Below are 20,221 nucleotides of genomic sequence, written 5' to 3' on the forward strand. Positions count from 1 at the left end.
AGATGTGATATATTCAAATCACAATACTACAATACTTAAGGATCAATAGTGATTGATTTTCAAGATTCCTACAAGGCATTCAAGTTGAAACCAAGAATTGAGAACTCAAGAGAGAAGTCTAGCTTAGAGATTTTGGAAATTATATCCTAAACTTCAGGTACTATGGGAAGTTCAGAGGTAAGGGTAAGGGAGTCAAAAAACAACATTTAGAGAATGGACACAAAGAAAGAAAAAATGAAATAAAGCTTAGCTGTCACTAGGGGTACAAGGTGAATCAAGGTGCCAGTGATGTGGAAACCAGTAAAGAGTTTTAATAAATACAAAAGGAAAAATATTATCAATTGCTACAGGAATCAAGAAAAACAAAAACCAATAAGCCATTGGTTCTATCAACTGGGTCACCAACAGCACTGAAAAGAGCAAGTAGTTAAAAAAAACTGTCTAAGTTCTAATCCCAAATCATGGAAATCTGTGTGATCTTGAGTTACTTAAACTCTTTGTCTCAGTTCTTTTCTGAGGTAGATTGCTATGTATTTTTCTCAATTTACAGATGAGGCAACTAAAACACATCAAATAACTTATCTAAAGTTCCAAAGATAGTAAACAGCAAAACTAGGATTCAAACCCAGGATCAAAAGGTGTTCAAAGCTTTTAACCCTACTATATACTATCTCATAGGGTTGTTGTGAGAATTAAATGATAACTAAGAGCACATAAACAGGACTCAAATAGAGACTATTTTTATATTAGCACAACTTAAAAAGCGCAACTTAAAAAGCTCAACTTAAAAAGCACAACTTAAAAAGCTCAGAACACTAATATGGAAATACTGCAATATCACTGATCAAGTTGAAATACATGAAGCAACTGTAGTTTTAGTATATGTCAAAAGGTGAATATGGGAATGCAATCTGGCCTCTGTCATTCCATTTACTTAAAAGTTTAAGTGTGGATACTTAGAACAAAACAAGATCAATAATAAAACAATGAGATACCTTAAGTTTCAGGACTTGAAATGGTAATATACATTAACTGGTTTTTAATCAAGACTCAAAATACTAAAACATTAACATCTATTTAACATTTGTGGACTTGAGAACTCCTTAGTTACTTGTTTAAGCAATGAAACATACTGAGGGCCACATACATATACTATACACTTTATTTGGTATTACACAAAACTTTTCCTTAAAGAATGTTTTACCTTTGCAATAAATCCTTTCTTTGTGAACCAAAGTTGGCAGACCTACTTATTAGATAGTATACTGAGTTAAAATATGTTTATACAATGCCTTGACATTTCAACGAGATGGGTAAGCCTCCCTTTAGATTTATATAACTGTAAAAATACAATACCACCCTCTCTAGTGCAATAAAAGAAAAAAGATCATGCATCCAATCAGCTTCTTTAATACTATTGTATTAGAAAGCCTTAGCTCCTCCTTGATATATCAAGATATACATATTTTAATATGTATTTTATATATACTGGCATAATATATTTTAACTATTAACTAGTCCAAAAATAGACACCCTGATAAGACAGAGACATATATTAAAGTCTTCAAGTCTCAATAACTTTTTCCTTTAATATCAAACTTCATGCAAAAATAGGTTAGTTTTGGACAAGAGAAATTTATTGTGTTAAATGCCTTCAATTTTGCATTTGTTTCTTTATTTAGGAAATATTAGTTATTAGAAGCAAAAGAAAAATAATTAAGACATTAAAGATTCTAAAATGCCGTCTTGGCACAGTACAACTGTGTAGATGTTAAATAGAGTCATTAAACATTGTTACTTTAGGACATTATTATGTCCTAAAGAAAAAAGTAATCACTATAATTTCATCAATCGTCCATGTATTGAAAACAATCTCCATGTCTTCCACTATTTTACTTTCATTATTATCAAAAATACAAAGACAACATTTTAAGACTCAAATAGGCACAAATGATTTTTCAAAGCTTACAAGGTAAATCCTTGTTGAAAATGTTTAAAACTAAATTGCTACTGCAAAAACAAAGCAAAATTATTTTACACTGCTTTGTATATCAGGCTATTCTCAACAGTATTTATTTTGTGACATCACAATTTTTAGTTCTATATATATTCATAATCATTAAAACACAATGACATGCAGCCTACTCTTTCAATATTTTAAAGACCATTTTAATATGTTGTAGAGTTATTTTGTTAAATCTTCCCAGTAGTTAATTTTTTTGAAAAAAGTCCCTCTCATCCCTTTCCTTGTGCATTGTTTGAAGCAGGCCCTGTAGAGAAAATTCTTTTTCCACATTCACTCTTTCTTGTCCACTGTTTTTGCCTACGTGTTTACAAAGACCAGAACTTGCGATAAAAATCTACCGGTTTTAAAGAACATCAAAGAAATCAACTTTCAATCTAGTCACCCTTTATCTTTCTTCTATAAAAACAGGACACTTAGATTTGCACCACCCTCACTTGACCTCACTCCATACGTGGCTTTAGTGTATCTTAGCAGCAGCACCAATGCCAAGTACTTTTGCTACATTTCTGTAAAAAGCTAAAGAATATAAAGAAAGATGTGAAAAGAAAAACCTCCAGAGACTCAAGTTTTACCTTCGACTATTACCTAATTATGATGCCGGAGAGAGAGACGGGCAGAGAGAGAGAAGAGGGTTGGATGGAACGCTTCTGTGCCATAGAAATCAGTGCCACTGTCAATCTAGCTGATTCGGATAAGCCTTGATATGCACGAAATTCAGGAGTGGGTTTATTCCTAGAGAGTGACATCAGTTTCACAATCTTACTCTGAGCAACTTCAGACTATGAATGGGGATGGAATCTTGAGAAATACACTGCAGGGAGAAAAGCCCATTCTGACTTCTCTGAAGGCACTTATCCTCACGGACAAGACGCTCGTTTTAGGTTTCCCCTAGAGTTCCAGGTTTCAAAAGTCACACTGCGGCGCAGAAGTGGGGGACCTAGAGAAGGATGGGAAAAGAAGTGGGCACAGCGCCAGCTGAGGATCGACCAGGTAAAGGGACAGAGGCGAAAAGTAAACGGACAAGGGTCGGCGGAGCGCGGAGGCGCAGCAGTAGCTGCAGCGGGTGTGCCCGCCGACGGGCACATGTCCGTGGGACACCTCCGCCAGGAGTGCGAAAGTCCCTGCAGGGGTCCGGAGACGGGGGGGAGGGGGACCTGAGGAAGTTGTGCGGGGTCCACGAGCCGAGGCAAAGGCAGCCCTCCGGCCGGAGAAGGTGACCGGGAATAGCTGGAGGCAGAGAGGGGCGTGCGCCCACACGTGCGCGAGCTGCAGGTATCCGGGGGCGGCGCGTGCACGCCGGTGTGCGCGTGTGTACACACGGACACGCGAGGGAGGCGGCACCCGCCCGGCGGGCGCGAGGCGGGAGCTCGAGCAGAGGGCGCCGCGGCACACACAGCTCTGACCCCCGCCCCCACCCCACTCCCACCCACCGCACCCCTAGGACTCGGCAAGCCGGTTACCTTTCTCCTCTCTCCACACCTTTTTCTTCTTGTTGCTGGGGTACATGTTGCCGTGGGGGTGGCTGGCTTTAAGCTGCAAGTTCCCCAGGCTCACGGGCAAACAGGGTGTGTATGTAGTGGGAGGGGAGAGAGGGGGCACTCGGGAAGGAAAAAGTGAAGGAGGCTCCGCGTCCCACACCTCTCGCAGCTGTCCAGTCGCCGCCCTCCTCCCTCAGCCTGCGCTCGGCTCCGGCTCCCACCCGCCTCAGCCCCGCAGACGCCGCCACAGCAGCACCTCAGAGCCTGTCAAGTAGGTCACGCCTCGCGCTAACCTAACACCCGCGCAGGCCCCGCCTCCCAGCCGCTAGCCAGCGCCGCCTCCCATTGGCTGTACCGCCCGCCGCTCTCACCGTTCCAGCCACCGCGCGCTCCGACTTCGGCCCCAGAGCGCACGCGCAGGCGCAAGCTCGAGCCCGACGCCGAGGACGTTGGGGAGCGGGAGGGGGCGGAGCCAAGGCGCGAGGGTGCTGGAAATGGCCTCGCGATGGGGGCCAGATTGAGGAGCGGACGCCTGGGAGGAGTGTTGGCTGCTGGCCCCACCCCCTGGCTTTGCAGCGCTCGGAGGACCTGAGGGCGTGGTCTGTAGTCCAGGTGCCCCAGGTGACCGAGCAGCGAGGTGGGGAACGCTACGCCTAAAACTTGAAGATGTGGAAGTGGGAGATGTGAGTCAACACGTATTGTCCATGTTACTCTAACTGGCCCTTCTTTCTGCATGGATTTTACTAGATAATCTGAAGCTATTTTTTCTCGGTAGGCAAATATAACCGAAAGAAGTGAAAGGATTGAAAAATATTTCCAGATCTTATACAATGGGCTTCTCAACCTTGTGGTAAAAATTACAAATTTCACTGCAGTTATGTTTTAAGAACCGGGTTTTATGAATCGGGAAGTAGTGGGCAACCAAACGTTATACTAGAAAAAAAAGCCATATCAAAGTAAATTCAAGTGGGTGTTAACCAGAGCAAGGGCTGTTTATCATTTATTCCTCCACTGATTGCTTCAGGTCAAGGTGCTCACCCAAAGTGCTGCCTTGATTCTGGGTAATACAAATCTGTAGGTGTTCTGAAAATCCAGTTCCAGTAGAGTCCACCACAAAAGTAGATTGACCTAGAATTTAGAGGAAATTTGGTAACTCCCTCCCCAAATGTATTGCTTTTCTAAATATCAGGCCATCCACAGGCTGATTTGGTGGATGCGGTAAATCTACGTTTATTCAACAGTTGGGCGCTGTATTATATGTGTTCTACTTAAGCAGGTGGACAAAACCAAATAATGACTTGTAACACTTTTTTATTAATTAAAGAAAAGGAGAAACCCCATTAAGATTTTTAAAAAATGAAATGTTTAACAGGACACTTTCATGAGAATGATTCATAACATAGTAAAATAATTTTTTGACGTCTCTGCTTCTGCTTTTCTTTTAATGCTAAGTACATAAACAAGAATTTGAGAGAAATCAGGAAAGCTTAGGATGGAAGTGACATTCGAGCTAGTAATAAAAATATACACTTATTTATTGGCAATGAAATAAGGAGGGGTCTGATTCAAGTTACATTACCACAGTAGAGTCAATAAAAATTGATAATGGAATAGATTTGGGGAAGAAGATGAGAATGAGAAAGAAGATAAGACTTTCATGGTCTAGTCAAGACAGAGTAGCAATATTATTAATAGCCAGTATAAAAGCAATTGCCGATTTTGTGGGAAAGTTACTTTCTTATTTAGAAATGCCAATCATAAGGTGTGTTCAGGAAAGTGCATACTAGGCACTTCCCTGTCAGTTACAACATGAACACTGTTTCCACTTGAACCTAGGGTCAATCCTCCTACCTGTGCTTTCTTAGGAATATTACACTATAGTTTATCCTTTGTTGCATGTCAGCTCAAAGGACTGGAACCATCCATCAACTTTTAAACTTTCTCAAGTCTCTCTCATATTTTTTAAAAACAACTCCTGTGATCCAACAACCCCTTTCAGCTACTGCTCTTCCTTTCCTAAAGTTTGGTGATACTTGCTGTATCAATTTCCTTACATTCTACTTTTTTGCTCTTCAGTCCACTCTAATCTGGGTTCTATCAAACAATAGCTCTTACTGAGGTAACCAATGACCATCATATGCTATTAAATTGACATTTGTCCATCTTTCTCTTACAGGATCTCTAAGCAACATTTAATACTGTTAACTCTATGTTCTTCCTTGCAGCATTCTTTAACTTCTTCACTCTTTTGAGCTTCCTCCTCTTTGGCCATTCTTTCTCAGTCTCTTTTTCTAGCCCATCTTCCTTTTCAGCCATTACATTTTGGAGTTTAAGATTCAGTACTAGCCCCTTGTCTCTTTTCAGTTTATACTTTTTCTTTGAATAATTTCATCCATACTCATGGCTTCAGTGATTCTCAACCAGGAGCAAATCTGTCCCCCAGGGGACATTGCTAATGTCTGGAGACGTTTTTGGTTGTCAACAGCTGGGTGAAGAATGCTTCTGGCATCTAGTGGGTAGAGGCCAAGAATGCTGCTAAGCATCCTACATTGCACAGGACAGCCCCCCCGCCCCCAAAACAAAAAGTATCTAGCCCAAAATGTCAACACTGCTGAGGTTAGGAAACCATGAGTTCCACCGATGACTCCCAAATTTATTATCTCCAGCAAAAATTTCTTCTTGAGCTTTAGACCTATACATGCTACCATATACTGGATCTTAACTTTAAGAAGTTGTGTTATGTACTGGTTAAAAGCATCTGGAGCCAAAGCATTTGGATTCAAATCCTAAATTTACCCTTATTTACTATGACCCTTGGCAAGTTTCTTAATGTCTCTCTATCTTGTTTTTTCTTTTGATCTGATATATGGAGATGATAATATAGTATCTACTTATAAGACTGATGAGAAATAAATTAGTTAAAACACATAAAGGACTTAGAATAGTAACAAGCACATAGTGAATGTGGCAGAGATGCTCACTAATATGATTTCCCCTCTCTTGGCCCATAGAAAGACTATATTTCCCAGCCTCCCTTATTGTTGTTAGGACATGTAACCACATCCTGACTGGGTTATGGAACAAAAATTATGTATGCCACTTCCATAACTGAACATCAAATTCCTTATGTGTTCATTCATATTCTCTCTTTCCTTTCCACAGTGATCTCAGAAGCATCTCAAGAAGGAAATTAGCTTGGATCCTTGAGTCACTGCTTGGAAGAGTATCTCAGGCATCTAAAGAGTACCATATCATGATATAATGTAAATAAGAAACTCTTAGTGTGTTGAGGCATTGGTATTTACAGAGTATTTGTTTCAGCATTTGGCATTAATTACTCTGACAAAATAATATTTAATGTGTCAAAAGTACCTTAAAAGTACCATGTACCACAATAAACTCATGATCTTTTCCCCACACTGAGACCTCTTCCAGTGTTCTCTCTTTGAATGACTCCACCATTCAGTTGAATAATCTAGAAACCTAAGCACCATCCCTGGTACCTATATAACTTCACTCTCATTTCAAATGAATTGCTATAGCTTCTCAACTTTTTCTCCTGTATAACTCTTGAATCTCCTCTTTTCTCCATTCTCTACCTGCACCTAGAGTTATCTTGTCAAATGTGATCATGTCATCTCACTGTTAATTATTCAATGACTTTCTGGTGGTCCTTGCTATGGACTGAATTGTGTCCCCTCAAAATTCAAATGTTGGAGTCTCAGCCCCCAATGTAATTATATCTGGAGATAGAGTCTTTAGGAGGTAAATAAAGTTAAATATGGTCATAAGGGTGGGACCCTAATCCAGTAGGACTGTGGCCTTATAAGAAGAGGAAGAGATCGATCTTTCTGTCTCTCTCCCCCAAACTACCTCAATCTGAAGACACAATGAGAAGGTGGCAATCCATAAGCCAGGGAGAGAGTCTTCACCAGAACCAAACCATGCTGGCACCCTGATCTTGGATGTCCAGCTTCCAGAACTGTGAGAAAATTTCTCTTATTTAAACCACGTAGTCTATGGTGTTTTGTCATGGCAGCTTAGTCTTATTGCAGTAATTAAATCATTAAGAATAAAGTTCCTATTACCTACTAGTTCTGCCTTATCTTACACCACCAGTCTCTAGTTCCAAAGATACCAACCCTTAGAGCTTTTCATTTCCTTAAACACATCTTATTCTTACCACATGGACTTTTCACATTTTTCACTATACCTGGGATCCGATTTGTTTATTTGAGCTATTCTCATTCTTCAGAGTTCATCTTAAACATTTTCTGACAGAGTTTGTCCTGATTCTGATCACACCTGACTTCTACCCACAGTTTCCTCTTATCTGCCTTCAGTGCTCATTTATTTTCCTATAGAGCACTTTTTATGGTTTGTAATTATACAATTATTTTGTGATTATTTTCTTATTATTTATTTTTTACTCTGGACTTATAAACTCTCTCAGGATAGGAAATATATCTTTGAATGATATATCTTGAATGAATAAAATAATGAATGAAAATTAAATGAGCAGCTACAGAGAGATATCATCAAAACTAAGGAAGAGTGCATGAGATCAAAGATGTTACCTTAGGTAGGCCCTAATTTTAATATGAAGACTAAGAGGTACTAAAAACTGAAATTAATGAACACCTCAAAAAAAGTTACCATTCATATTTAGCATATAGTAGGTATACAATACATGAATTTGGGAATGAAGGAGTGATAGAAGAATGAGAAGTGTTCAAGAATATAGAAAAATAATTGCAATTCATTTTTTAAAGAAACCAATAGTATATTTTCAAAAAGACATTTGTGGTCAGAAAGATTAGACGTTTTACATGGATCAGGTAGAGAAATGAGAAAAAGATAATTGGACTGATAGTCTATGTAAATTAGCAAAATAAAAACAAATAGTCAAAGAATAAGTAGGAAGCAAGAATCCAGAAGCAGTGATTATGGACTATTCTTTTGAGATATTTCAAAGGTAAAGGATAAGTAGAGGAGATAGTAGTTGAAAGGATACCAGAGTCAAGAGAAAATTTTTCTAGGAGAGGTGGAATGAAGAATTTGTAAATTAAGAAGAAGGTTGGTGAGAAAAAGATTGAAATGGAGAAAGAGAGAGAGAGGGAGAGGAAGAGGAAGAGAGAGGACAAATGGTTGATAGACTGAAATACTGAAGAAAGTAGATTTGGATAGAATTAAAAGTAAGAGTAGAAGGCTTGCACTTAAAATATAGAAAGGATATTTCATATTTTGAAATGAATTAGAAAAATAATAAATAGACGGAGAGTCAAAAGATTTTAAATGGAAGAAAGTTGAGTGAAGATAGGTCTAATTTCCTCAATTTCAGTAAAAGTAGGAGGCAAATCATCTTCTGGAAGATGCTAATCATTCTGAACCCAAATGGGGACTGAAAATAAATTATTTGGAGAATGTTTAATGGCTGATTTTTAAATTTTTAAATAAATAAATTTTCTTAATTTAGGAAATATTTTAAAGTACAGAAATTAAGAAAGTTCCATTTTGAAGTTCCTTCATGAGAAGAAAAGACATTAGGCACACTGATAGACTAAGAACGATGGTCTCAAAGTGTTCCAGAACTTAATCTCTGGAACCTATGAATGTTACTCCATTTGGCAAAATTCACATCTCACTTTGACGATGTGATTGAAGATCTTGAGATGGACTGGTTATCCTGTATTATTTTGGTAGGCCCTAAATATCACAAAGAGGGAGATAGAGGGAAGTTAGAATACAGAAGAGAAGACAGAGTGAAGACTGAATCAAGATTAGAATGAAGTAGCCACAAGTCAAGGAATGTGGGTAGCCACTAAAAGCTGGAAGCTCACAGGCAAGGAATGGATTCTCCACTGGAGCCTCCAGAAGGAACTAGACCTGCCCTTGATTTTAGTCCTGTAAGAATTTTTTCAGGCTTCTGACCTCCAGAACTATAAGAATACATTTCTGTTGTGTTAACCCACGAAATTTGTGATAATTTGTTAGGCAGCAATGGGAAACTAATAAATGTAGTAAACCTGTAAATTTAAGAGAACAAATATATCTGTTTCTGAAGTAATTACTTGGATACACTGTAAAAGTTGAATATATTTTAGGTATAATTTCTCAACTACCTCCATTTTTTGGATTATACTTAATATTGCCATGCTTTTACCTAAATTTTCATTTTGTTTTCTGGTTCTAGCCTTGAGAGCACTCACTTGTGAAATGGCCATATTGTTTAAGATAGTAAAGAAGGGATTTTCAAATACCTTTTAATGAAAGTTTAATGAAACACCTTTTTTTATAAGTCATTGATGACTTTGATGTTTGTCTTTGTCCCAGTAAAACCTCAGAAGTTCCTTACATGAACAAGAGATAAACATTTTCACCAGATGGGGACCAAAGACTTGGTCCTTATGTTTCTTACCCACCATAGCCTTTAGATATTAGATTAAAGGATGACATGAGGTCAGCTCATGTACTTAATTTCTTTACACATAAGTACAGCTCACACCTCTGGAGGTAACATAAAAATAAGAACTTTCATTATCTCTGAACATTATTTGAACATTAGTGTGGACATGTACAAATTGGACTTACATCCCTTCCTTTAGTTTCAGAGAGCAACTCCTATTTCAAGCCTACCCCTTATCTCCTGCCAAAGGAGTAGCAGAGTAGGTATGTTTCTCCCCCAAAGCATGCTTTTCAAGCAGCTGCCTTCATTCTGGGCCAAAAGAAACTTCCTGGAAGCTCATTGGCCCAAGAGTAAGAAAATGGTTGCTTAGCAACCAAATCCTGACCACCCCCCACACAAACCTGAAAAGAAGAAGCTTGTGGGCCAGCCACCTAGTTCTGCCTGCGTTACACTGAGCTGGAGCTGCTTAGAAAATGAAGCCATTGTCCATGTTAATAGAGATATTGATAATTCTTGGGGTCACGATTAAAAGTAAGTTTTTCTGTTCTTATTGTTCTCAATAAGGGTCTTTTCTCTAACAGCATAAGAGTAGAAGCTTATTTAAATCTGCAGTAACCTCAATATATGCTCAGTTAACACCATTTTTGGATAAGTACTTAAAATATTCAATAAGGATAGATAGTAATTATACTCTCATTTAGGATAGTACTTAGTAAGGACTGTGTGTGTATGTGTGTGTGTGTGTGTGTGTGTGTGTGTGGCAGGGAGGGGAGAGGAAAAGAGGAAGAAAGAAAAATTGGGAGAACAAATTGAGCAAATGTATCTGGAAAGCATTACGGTAATTTTTATAGAGTAGGGATATTTGAGACAGGTTAAGTTTTGTTAAATCTAGAATATCATGGAGGTATAGTATCAGGACTGTAAAGAAAAAGTACAAAGAGTGGTAATGTGTAATAAATTTATATTCTTATAGTCTTTTCCAATTTTTTCAGAATAATTCTTCCAAAGTTTCCATGTTTCCTAACTAGTTACTGTCTTAAAATGCAATTTTTTTTCAATCTTGTTTTTCTGACCATTTATTGAGTTAATTCTCACCCAGTCCTTAAATAATTTATTCATCATGAAATCAATTTAAGAAATATTTATTTGTATTTAACCCAGGAAAGCAAGGTTGGTATAACATCTAAAAATTAATGTAACACACCACATCAGTGGAATAAAAGACAAAGACTACATGATTATCTCAATTGATGCAGAAAAGCTTTTGACAAAGTTCAATACCCCTTTTGTTATAAAAACACTCAACAGACTAGAAATTGAAACTTTCTCAACATAAAGAGCATCCTCAAAAACCCCACACCTAATATATTTAATGATGAGAGACTGAATACTTTCCCCCTAAGATTAGGAACAAAACAAGGATGTGCACTTTTGCCATTTCTTTTCAACATTGTACTAGAGATTCTAGCCAAGGCAATTAGATAAGAAATGAAATAAAAGATATCAATATAGGAAAGGAAGAAGTAAAACTATCTCTATTTACTAATGATGCAATCTTATATACAAGAAAATCCTAAAGAATTCACTAAAAAACTATTAGAACTAGTAAACAAGTTTAGCAAGGTTGCAGAATAAAAGATCAATATACAAAAATCAATTCATTTCTATACAGTCTCAGCGAACAAACCAAAAAAAAATTAACAATTCCATTTATGATATAATCAAAAAGAATAACGTACTTGAAAATAAATTTTACAAAAGAAGTACAAAACTCGTATGTTGATAACTACATGAAAAACAATATTATTAAGATGGTACTATTACCCAAATTGATCTATAAATTCAGTACAATCCCTATCAAAATCCCAGCTGACTGCTTTGTAGAAATTAACAAAATATCAGAAAATTAATATGGAAGTGAATGTTCTTTTTGAAAGAAAAAGCAAATTGGAAGACTCATGTGTCCCAATTTCAAAACTTACTACAAAGCTATAGTAATCAGGACAGTATAATACTGGCATGAAGGTAGACGTGTAGATAGTAGAATATCACTGAGAGTTCAGAAATAAACCCTCACATTTATGGTCTATTTTGGCAATGATACCAAGATAACTTAATTAGGAGGGGAAAAAATAATCTTTTCAATAAATGATGAGGACAACTGGAGAGCCAAGTGCAAAAGAAAGAATTTAGATGCCTACTTCAGACCATATACAAAAATTAATCAAAACGGGTCTAAGATCTAAACGTAATAGCTAAGGCTTTAAAACTCTTAGAAGAAAATAGGCATAAATCTTTGTGATCTTGGATTAGTCAATGATTTCTTACATATACCGTCAAATCACAAGCAAAAAAAAGAAAAAAACAAATAAACCGAACATCATCAAATTTTAAGTACTTTTACACTTCAAAGGACATTATCAAGAAACTGAAAAGGCAACCCATTGAATGGGAGAAAATTTTTACAAATCATACATTCCATAAGAGTTCAGTATTCAGAATATATAAATAAATAACTCTTACAACATCAACAAAATGACAAACAACCCAATTTTTTAAATGGGCAAAGGAATTGGATAGATGTTTCTCCAAAAAAGATATACAAATAACCATCAAGTGCATGAAAAGAGACTCAAAATCATTGGTCATTAAAAAAATTAATATCAAAACCACAATGAGATACCACATCATACCCATTAGAATGGCTAGAATTTTAAAAAAATGGAAAATAACAAGCTTTCATAAGGATGTGGAGAAATAGGAACACTCATACATTGCTAATGAGAATGTAAAATGATACAGCCACTGTGAAAACAGTTTAGCATTTCCTCAAAAAGTTAAATATAGAATAACCATATGAACTATCAATTCCACTACTAGGAATATACCCAAGAGAAATGAAAGAATATGTCCACACAGAAGATGTGTACACAAATGTTTATAAAAACATTATTTGTTATAGTTAAAAGATGGAAACAACCTAAATGTCCATCAACAAATTAGTGGATAATTTGTGGCATATATATGCAATGGAATATTATTCAGTCATAAAAAGGAATGAAGTGCTGATACGTATGACAAGTTGGATGAACTTCAAAAACATTATTAAGTGAAAGAAGCCTGACACAAAGCCCACGTAGTATATAATTCTTATTGTATGAAATATACATATATATGTGTATACGTATTTATTATCCAGAATAGGCCAATCCATAGACACAGAAAGCAAATTAGTGATTGCCAAGGAATAGGGGAAGAGAGAGTGGGGAGGGGGAGTATTTACTGAGTACAAAGTATACTTCTGAGATAATGAAAAAGTCGTCAAACTAGAGATAGATGGCTGTTGCATGACATTATGAATGCATTAAATTTTACTTAATTGTACACTTTAAAATGGTTAGTTGCATGCTATGAGTTTCACCTCAATTTTTAAAATATGGTGCAATGCTTTGGAAAACTGTCAGTTCTTCAAAAGATTAAACATAGAATTACCATATGATCTAAAAATTCTACTGCTAGGAATATGCACAGGAAAATGTAAACTTATTTTTTACACAAAACTTGTACAAAAATGACAGCATTATTGATAGTGGCCAAAAAGTTAAAAAAAAAAAAAAAAGTCCAACTGTTGAGTGGATAAAATTTAGTATATCTGTATAATGCAACAGTATTCAGCAAAAAAGTACGATATGTATGAACATTGAAAACATTATTCTAAGTAAAAGAAACTAGATATAAAAGATCACATGTTGTGTGATTCCATATTTATGAAATGTCTAGAATAGGCAAACTCACAGATATAGAAATTAAATTGCTGGCTACCTAGGGCTGGAAGGTTTAGGAGAACTGAAGAAATTATGGCTAAGGGAGACAAGATTTCTTTAGGGGTAATGAAAATATTCTAAAGTTGTGACACAAATCTGTGAATATCCTAAAAGCCACTGAATTGTAGGGGAAAAAAAGATATTTAATAAAAGTTATATGTCAATGTGTATTGAGGATACGAGACTAAGTCTTTATACTTGAGCAGCTTAGAATCTAGAAGAAAAAAAAAACAAGCAAACAAGTAAATAAATTGTAAATTTTTGTAGGAACTAAAGTAGAATCATTAATAGGGTACTGTAGGGCACAAATAAGGAAATGATCAATTCTACCAGTGTGTAGAGTGGTTAGAAAGTCTTCATAAAGGAAATGATATAAGTTGAATCTTGAAAGATTAGTGTTCACCAAGAAGACAAAGAACAAGACATTTCAAATCAGGTAAAGGGAGTAAACACAGGGAAAATAAAACATGATCTATATAAATAACTCTTATGTACTGTGGTGTAGGATATAAGAAGGAACACAGCAATTGATGAGGCTGGAGAAGTAGGCAGAGATTTTGTGTATTAGGCAATGAAGTTTGGGTTTTATCCTGTGAGCAAAGGGGAGTCATATAAGGGTTACTCATGAATAGAATTAAGCTTTGACTTTGACAGTAGAAAGGTGAATGGATTCTAGCTGTATAACTCTGATGATGATATTGAATGACCCAAACAAGAAACGATGAGGACTTAAACTATTAGCAATGGCAGTGGGTACTGAAAGGAGTAGGTGGATAGTAAGGCTAGAGATAATAGTGTCACAAGAGCCCAGAGCGAAATTGTACCAAGAAGACAGTAATAGCCAGAAGTGCCAAATGCCAGAGAGAGTGGGGAGGTGAGGTAAGGGCCAACAAGTGGCCATTGGATTTAATAGCAAGAGAATCTACATTTCCAGGACAATTATATTAGAGAAGCAGAGACAAAACCTGATTTCAATTGATAGAAGTGAACAAGAGAGGAAAAAGACAGTGATGATTATAGAGCTCTTCGTGGGTTATGGTGCTTTGCAGGATCAGATGAATTTTCAACAGGTCATCTATTGACTGAAGGTCTACAGAGACCAAGGGAAGTAGTTAGTGGAGGGAGAAGACAGTTGTTTTACAAACTGGTGTTAAAAGACCTAAGTAAGATTCGTACATAAAATCAGCCTTTAACCCTACTCTCTTTTTCTCTCTCTGCCCCTCTAATCTAGCTCTCAAAGCAAAACAGACGAGTCTGCCTTTTTTCTCTGACATATACCTTACAAGCTTGCATATTGCCTTTTAATGCATTTTTTCAGTTGATGCTCAATGTACTTTGATAAAAATATTTAGCGAGGGATGCTGTGATAACTATGTGATTGTCCCTGACTCTGCATTGACTTCGGGAAAGTTTTTAAAAAGTTAAAGACATTATGTTTTCTTTTTGGTAAGTCAAAATAAAGTAGTTGATGATGATGGAAAGAATGAGTAATACATTCCAAAGTGTGGCTTAGAAAATAGAAGTAGAACTGATAGTGTGTTTTTTCTCTGTCACCCTACCAACTCAGCTGCTGATTGAAGGTAGGGTAAGATAATACAACTGAAGCAGAGAAAAGACATTGCTAGGATTTCTGGCTCAAGATAATCAGGATCCAAGTTTTTCCTATTCTATTTATCTCTTTCTAGTACTAATTACTCACTACCATACATTCAATTAGAAAAAAAAAAAATTAAAATGAGAGTTCATAGCAACTCTCTCCTCAGATACTCATCCACCCAGCAATTCTCTATCCTTGCTGAAAAAGGTGAGTAGCTCATTAGTCTCACACTAATCAGAGGTCAGAAAGCAATTGCCTCGCAATCATGTTTAGGTCCCTGCCATATTCAGAGACAGGCCACATAAAGGACATACTGCAGTGGATGCTGAGCCTAAGCAATACAAGCAGACAATATCCTACTACATCAGAAATGCTCTTACTATTACCAGTGCTATTTTGAATAACTTGTGAAATCAAGGAGTTCTAAGTTACCTTTGCTTCCATTCAGTTTGTTTGTTTTATTTTTACATTATACCTCCAAACAGGATAAACTGTAAGTATTTGGAACATCTTTCCTTGAAGAGAAGCAGAAGAGAGCAGGTGTGTTATGGTGGGATTGTTGACTACTAGAGAGAAGTTTGATTGTGAATTGTCCTAAAAAATGTAAGGCTTTTTCTTGTGTTCATATTCTAGATTCATTTGAAAAGTGATTATATTAACCAATCACTACCACTCTTTGGAATCATCCAGTAGGACAGTGCTCAGTAGGGAAAGAGCAGCCCTCAACCTGGGAAGACATGGGTGAAAAACACCCCACCCCCTAGATGCTGAATCCATTAATGCCCATGCATCAGCTTTATTTCTGGTTAGTCAAGCTGCTTTGAGGAACAGCTCTCTTCTGGCATTCCTTTTTGTCACGTCAGTAATTACTCCTCCCAATTCTACTCCATTTTCTCCATACAAGGGCTCTTATCACATATCTACCCAAGAATCCTCTGCCAGTGACAGCCCATTACCAGCTCCTAACTGTTCTTAAGATCCACTCCCCATCTATTTAGACTGCTTTCTCTAAGAACCCTAATAGACCATTGATTACCAATCCAGCGGTCTCTCACCATTCTTATTATTACGCTTCCTGGAGCGTTTGACACTGTTCACCACTTTTTTTCCCTTCTACCTCTGTAGAATCCTTAGGCTCAGGTTGTTTCCTCAACTCTCCCTTTAAATGCTATCCCAAAGTTCAGTGCTTATCTGAACTTTGTATTCTATGCTTCTAGCGTTCTCTCCCAAACCCCATAGCTTAATTTACATACCCTAATCTCTAGAGTTACATGTCATCCTAATGACAATCATGAACAATGTATGGACTGCGAATGTCTTAAATTCAACATTTCTTCTCAAAGTTAGTTCCTCTCCTACATTTCTTCTTTTGATAATAGCATCAACATCCCTTCCTGCTCCCCTAGTTCTCAAGTACAAAACCTCAATTTTATATGATCATGCAGTTATATAGCACTAAGTATCATGTAAGTCAATGTTTTTACCAATGAGAGAACCAAGGCCCAAAGCGGCAAAATTGATTCTCCAGGATCATTCTGCAAAGCCAGGTCTGGAGCCAAAATCTCCTAATCCTTTATTATTTATTCCTTTATTTCTTCACCACAACCTGTCAATTCCACAGCGCTTCTCCCATCTATGTATTTTTACTGTCTCAATTAATAGACACATTTTAGCATCTTATATCTACATTATTAAATGTCTAACTCTCCCCTCTCTTATTCACAATACAGTACTACCAGAAATAATATTCCTAAACCTCAAATCTGATTTTTGTTTTCACCTGTCCAAGTACCTACTTAGTATAGAATAAAGTTCCAACATCATGTTCAGCAGTCAAAATCTTATACAATTAGACCCAAGCTTCCTTTCTGTTTCTCTGTTACACACATATTTTATTTCAACCAATTCAAACTATCAGCTACTCAGTATACCTACCTAACTCTCTCACTTCCATATCTTTCTCAGTCTGTTCTGCAGATGGACTGTCTATAGTGATGGTCTGTCATTTCATCTTCTTCCCCATCACCGTCATAAATCTACAGCATAACATCCTGCTTATCTTTATGGTCCATCCTAAGTTCTATGTAGTCCAAAAAAATTTTTTCCAAGCCCTTCCTCGTAGCATATCATAGTCTCATAATTGAGTTAATTCTTAACTCCCTCACTAGATTAACTACCTGAATGCAGAGACTGTGTTTTGCTTACCTTTTATTATGCAGCTCATTGCAGAACTTGGCACATAGTAGATGCTCAATTAGCACTTGTAAACTTGAATAATAACTAACATCTGTGTAACACTTGAAAATTTGAAAAATACATTCATAAAACCCTGAAGTATGGACTTTAGTAAGATCTGAATCCTCTAATGGGAATCAAGTTTTGTTTTGTTCTTTTTTTACTCCATATCACCTCTTTGTTATACTAAGTCTGTATTCTCCGAAGTGGACTACTCTGAGCATTTGTCTCATAATTATATTTACTTTCCTCAGGCTGTTTCTATATGCTATCAAACAGCCAGACGTAAAATAAGAAATTCGATCAGTCATCTCAATATTTTTAAATGCACTATACATATGTTCCCTTCTGTACAGAACAAACAGCTAGGTAATTGATTAAGTTATTTACTTTTTGACCAGTTGTTCTAGCAGTCTGATGATTATGTAAATTCCAACAGTGTCATTTTATTAGTTTTTCATTGATTTTGTAATTTTACTGGCATTGTAATTTATTTACTATAGCCATCTAATTTTATTTATATAGTTTATCAGCCAATGAGATGTGGTAGGCAAGAAAAACTGATTTTACAACACTTCCTTAAGTCTGCCCCAAACTTGGAGCCAAAGTTACAGTGCTGAAATTGAAGAAACTTTTCAAACATTAGAAAAAATGATGTATACTCTGCAGCTTCTCTGATAGAAGATATATTTTTTTTAAAGCATCAGGAGTCATCAGCTCTGAAAAATAGGTAAGAGTGCCCTTGATGAAAAAAAAATTAGAAATACCTAAAAGTCAAAATAAAATATGGAAATAAATTGAAAGAAGAAACTTTTGCCCCAAGATGTGCAAAAGAGAATATGCCTAGAAAACAGGTATAAGTAGTTCAGGAAAGAGCCCTGGGACACACAAAAAAAAGAGAGTTGTTGGTTGGAAACAACAGTAGGAACAGCCTATAAGTTCTGACACCTACTCTTCTCACTACCACCACCACATGCAAAGGAGAAAGTGGCCATTCCATTTCTAGTAATGAAAAGCTAGATGACTGGGTTACTTGTACTAACCATCCCACTGAAAATAATGGTATGAAAATATACAAATTTATTAAATGCTTCAAAGCGTTGAGGTGATAATAAAGAACTACCAGACAAAAGTCTAAGGAACTGTTAGAATCTAGAGAGATAAGCACAGAGGGCCAAAGCAGGACCAGGACTGTATCAACATGGTCCTAGCCCTGTACCTGGACATCACAGTGCTTTTGCCCTTAGCTAGACAAACTTGGGCTTTGGTTTTAGTAGCCTCACAAAGCAAGGAGGACACAATCCAATGCTCAAGACCTGTCCAAGGTGAGGTGTCTAATATGAGACATTTTCAACATTAATATAGGGCCATAACATGCTACATTCTTAGAATAAGGGCCAACTGGAAGTAAATCTGTCCTTTCCAGTCTAGGGATCTAAGAGTTGACACTTAACAAAACAGGGAGAAAAGGAAAAGGAAAAAATAAATCTCTGAGAAGTTGTGATCACAGGCCACTCCTGCTAGAGATTCACAGCCTGGGTTTACTTGTTTGGGTAATTCTAGAACTAGATCTAAGATGGTTGTGTACTGGTAGTGCCCCAGGCATCTGGCAAAAGTAAATTCATGCTCTCTCCATAGAAAGGCAATTTCATCATAGGTCTAAAAGAATCCACTCAAACTTTACACTACATTGTAAGAATAACTAAGTAAACAAGAAGACAAAGCACCATGAGGTAGAATCATTTTGGGTGGCCCTTTGGGCCAGAGATGCAAATGGCAAATGATATTCAAGGAGCCTCTATTCACAAAAGACTAGCTTCTATCACATCCTGATAGCACATCTTGCAACACCCACAAAATTACTGGTGGCAAGCTGAGGTACTTGCTATAGCATTCACAGACAGGTTAAGAGGGGAAATTCAATACAGTCAAGAATCAGAAAACTAACACCGTGAAAGAAAAGCATCAATGCATGCATGTGCACGTGCACACGCATGCACGCGCGCGCACACACACACACACACACACACACACACATACACCAATAACACCTGAGGAAACAGAATTAGTATTTTGGAAATGAAACATATGATAGTAAAAATAAAAACCTCGAGGCCAAATAGCAAAATTGACAGAATTCAAAAGCAACCTGAAAGTTCAAATTCCAAACTGAGGAATTCTCTTAGATCTCATGCAAATGGACAGAGATGACATATATGAAATAAAAGTTAAAAGACTTGGAGAATCTACCCAGAAGTTACAAACTCCCATAATAGAATTTCCAAAAAGAGAAAGTAGAAAAACTGAGCAGAAGAAATAAAGAATTTAAATAAAATGCCTCAGATCTAAAAAAAAGACTCAAGTTTTTACATTAAGTCCCAGAGTGCCAAACAAGAAGACTGAGAAATGACCCATTCCTAGAAAATAATGGTAAAATTTTAGTACTTCATTGATTATGAGAAAATCCTGAAAGCTTCTAAAGAGAAAAAATTGAGTGATTACAACGAAAAAAATTCACCCTGTTGACTTCAAATTTATTAGCAACATTGGGTATAAGAAGACCCTGGAGAAATACTAAGTACTAAGGTGAAATGATTTTGAATATAGAATTATATAATCTGACAAAATGTCAAATAAGTGTAGTGGCAAAATAAG

General features: G+C 36.7%; 2 protein-coding genes across 2 annotated transcripts in view; one reads left to right on the forward strand and one right to left on the reverse strand.

The window, feature by feature from the left end:
- Nucleotides 1-3,873, reverse strand: part of MACROD2 (mono-ADP ribosylhydrolase 2) — a 1,804,338-nt gene extending 1,800,465 nt beyond the window's left edge. Inside the window, exon 1 of the mRNA XM_039874459.1 lies at nucleotides 3,487-3,873. Coding sequence (XP_039730393.1) covers nucleotides 3,487-3,532 — 46 coding nt within the window. The 5' untranslated portion in view covers nucleotides 3,533-3,873. The remainder of the gene's footprint in view (nucleotides 1-3,486) is intronic.
- A 155-nt stretch (nucleotides 3,874-4,028) lies between these two features.
- Nucleotides 4,029-20,221, forward strand: part of SEL1L2 (SEL1L2 adaptor subunit of SYVN1 ubiquitin ligase) — a 118,735-nt gene continuing 102,542 nt past the window's right edge. Inside the window, exon 1 of the mRNA XM_039874460.1 lies at nucleotides 4,029-4,187. The gene's annotated coding sequence lies outside the window, so the exon portion shown is untranslated. The remainder of the gene's footprint in view (nucleotides 4,188-20,221) is intronic.

Source organism: Pteropus medius, unplaced genomic scaffold (genome assembly GCF_902729225.1).
Source record: "Pteropus medius unplaced genomic scaffold, Ma_sr-lr_union100, whole genome shotgun sequence".
In the NCBI taxonomy this organism is placed as follows: Eukaryota; Metazoa; Chordata; class Mammalia; order Chiroptera; family Pteropodidae; genus Pteropus; species Pteropus medius.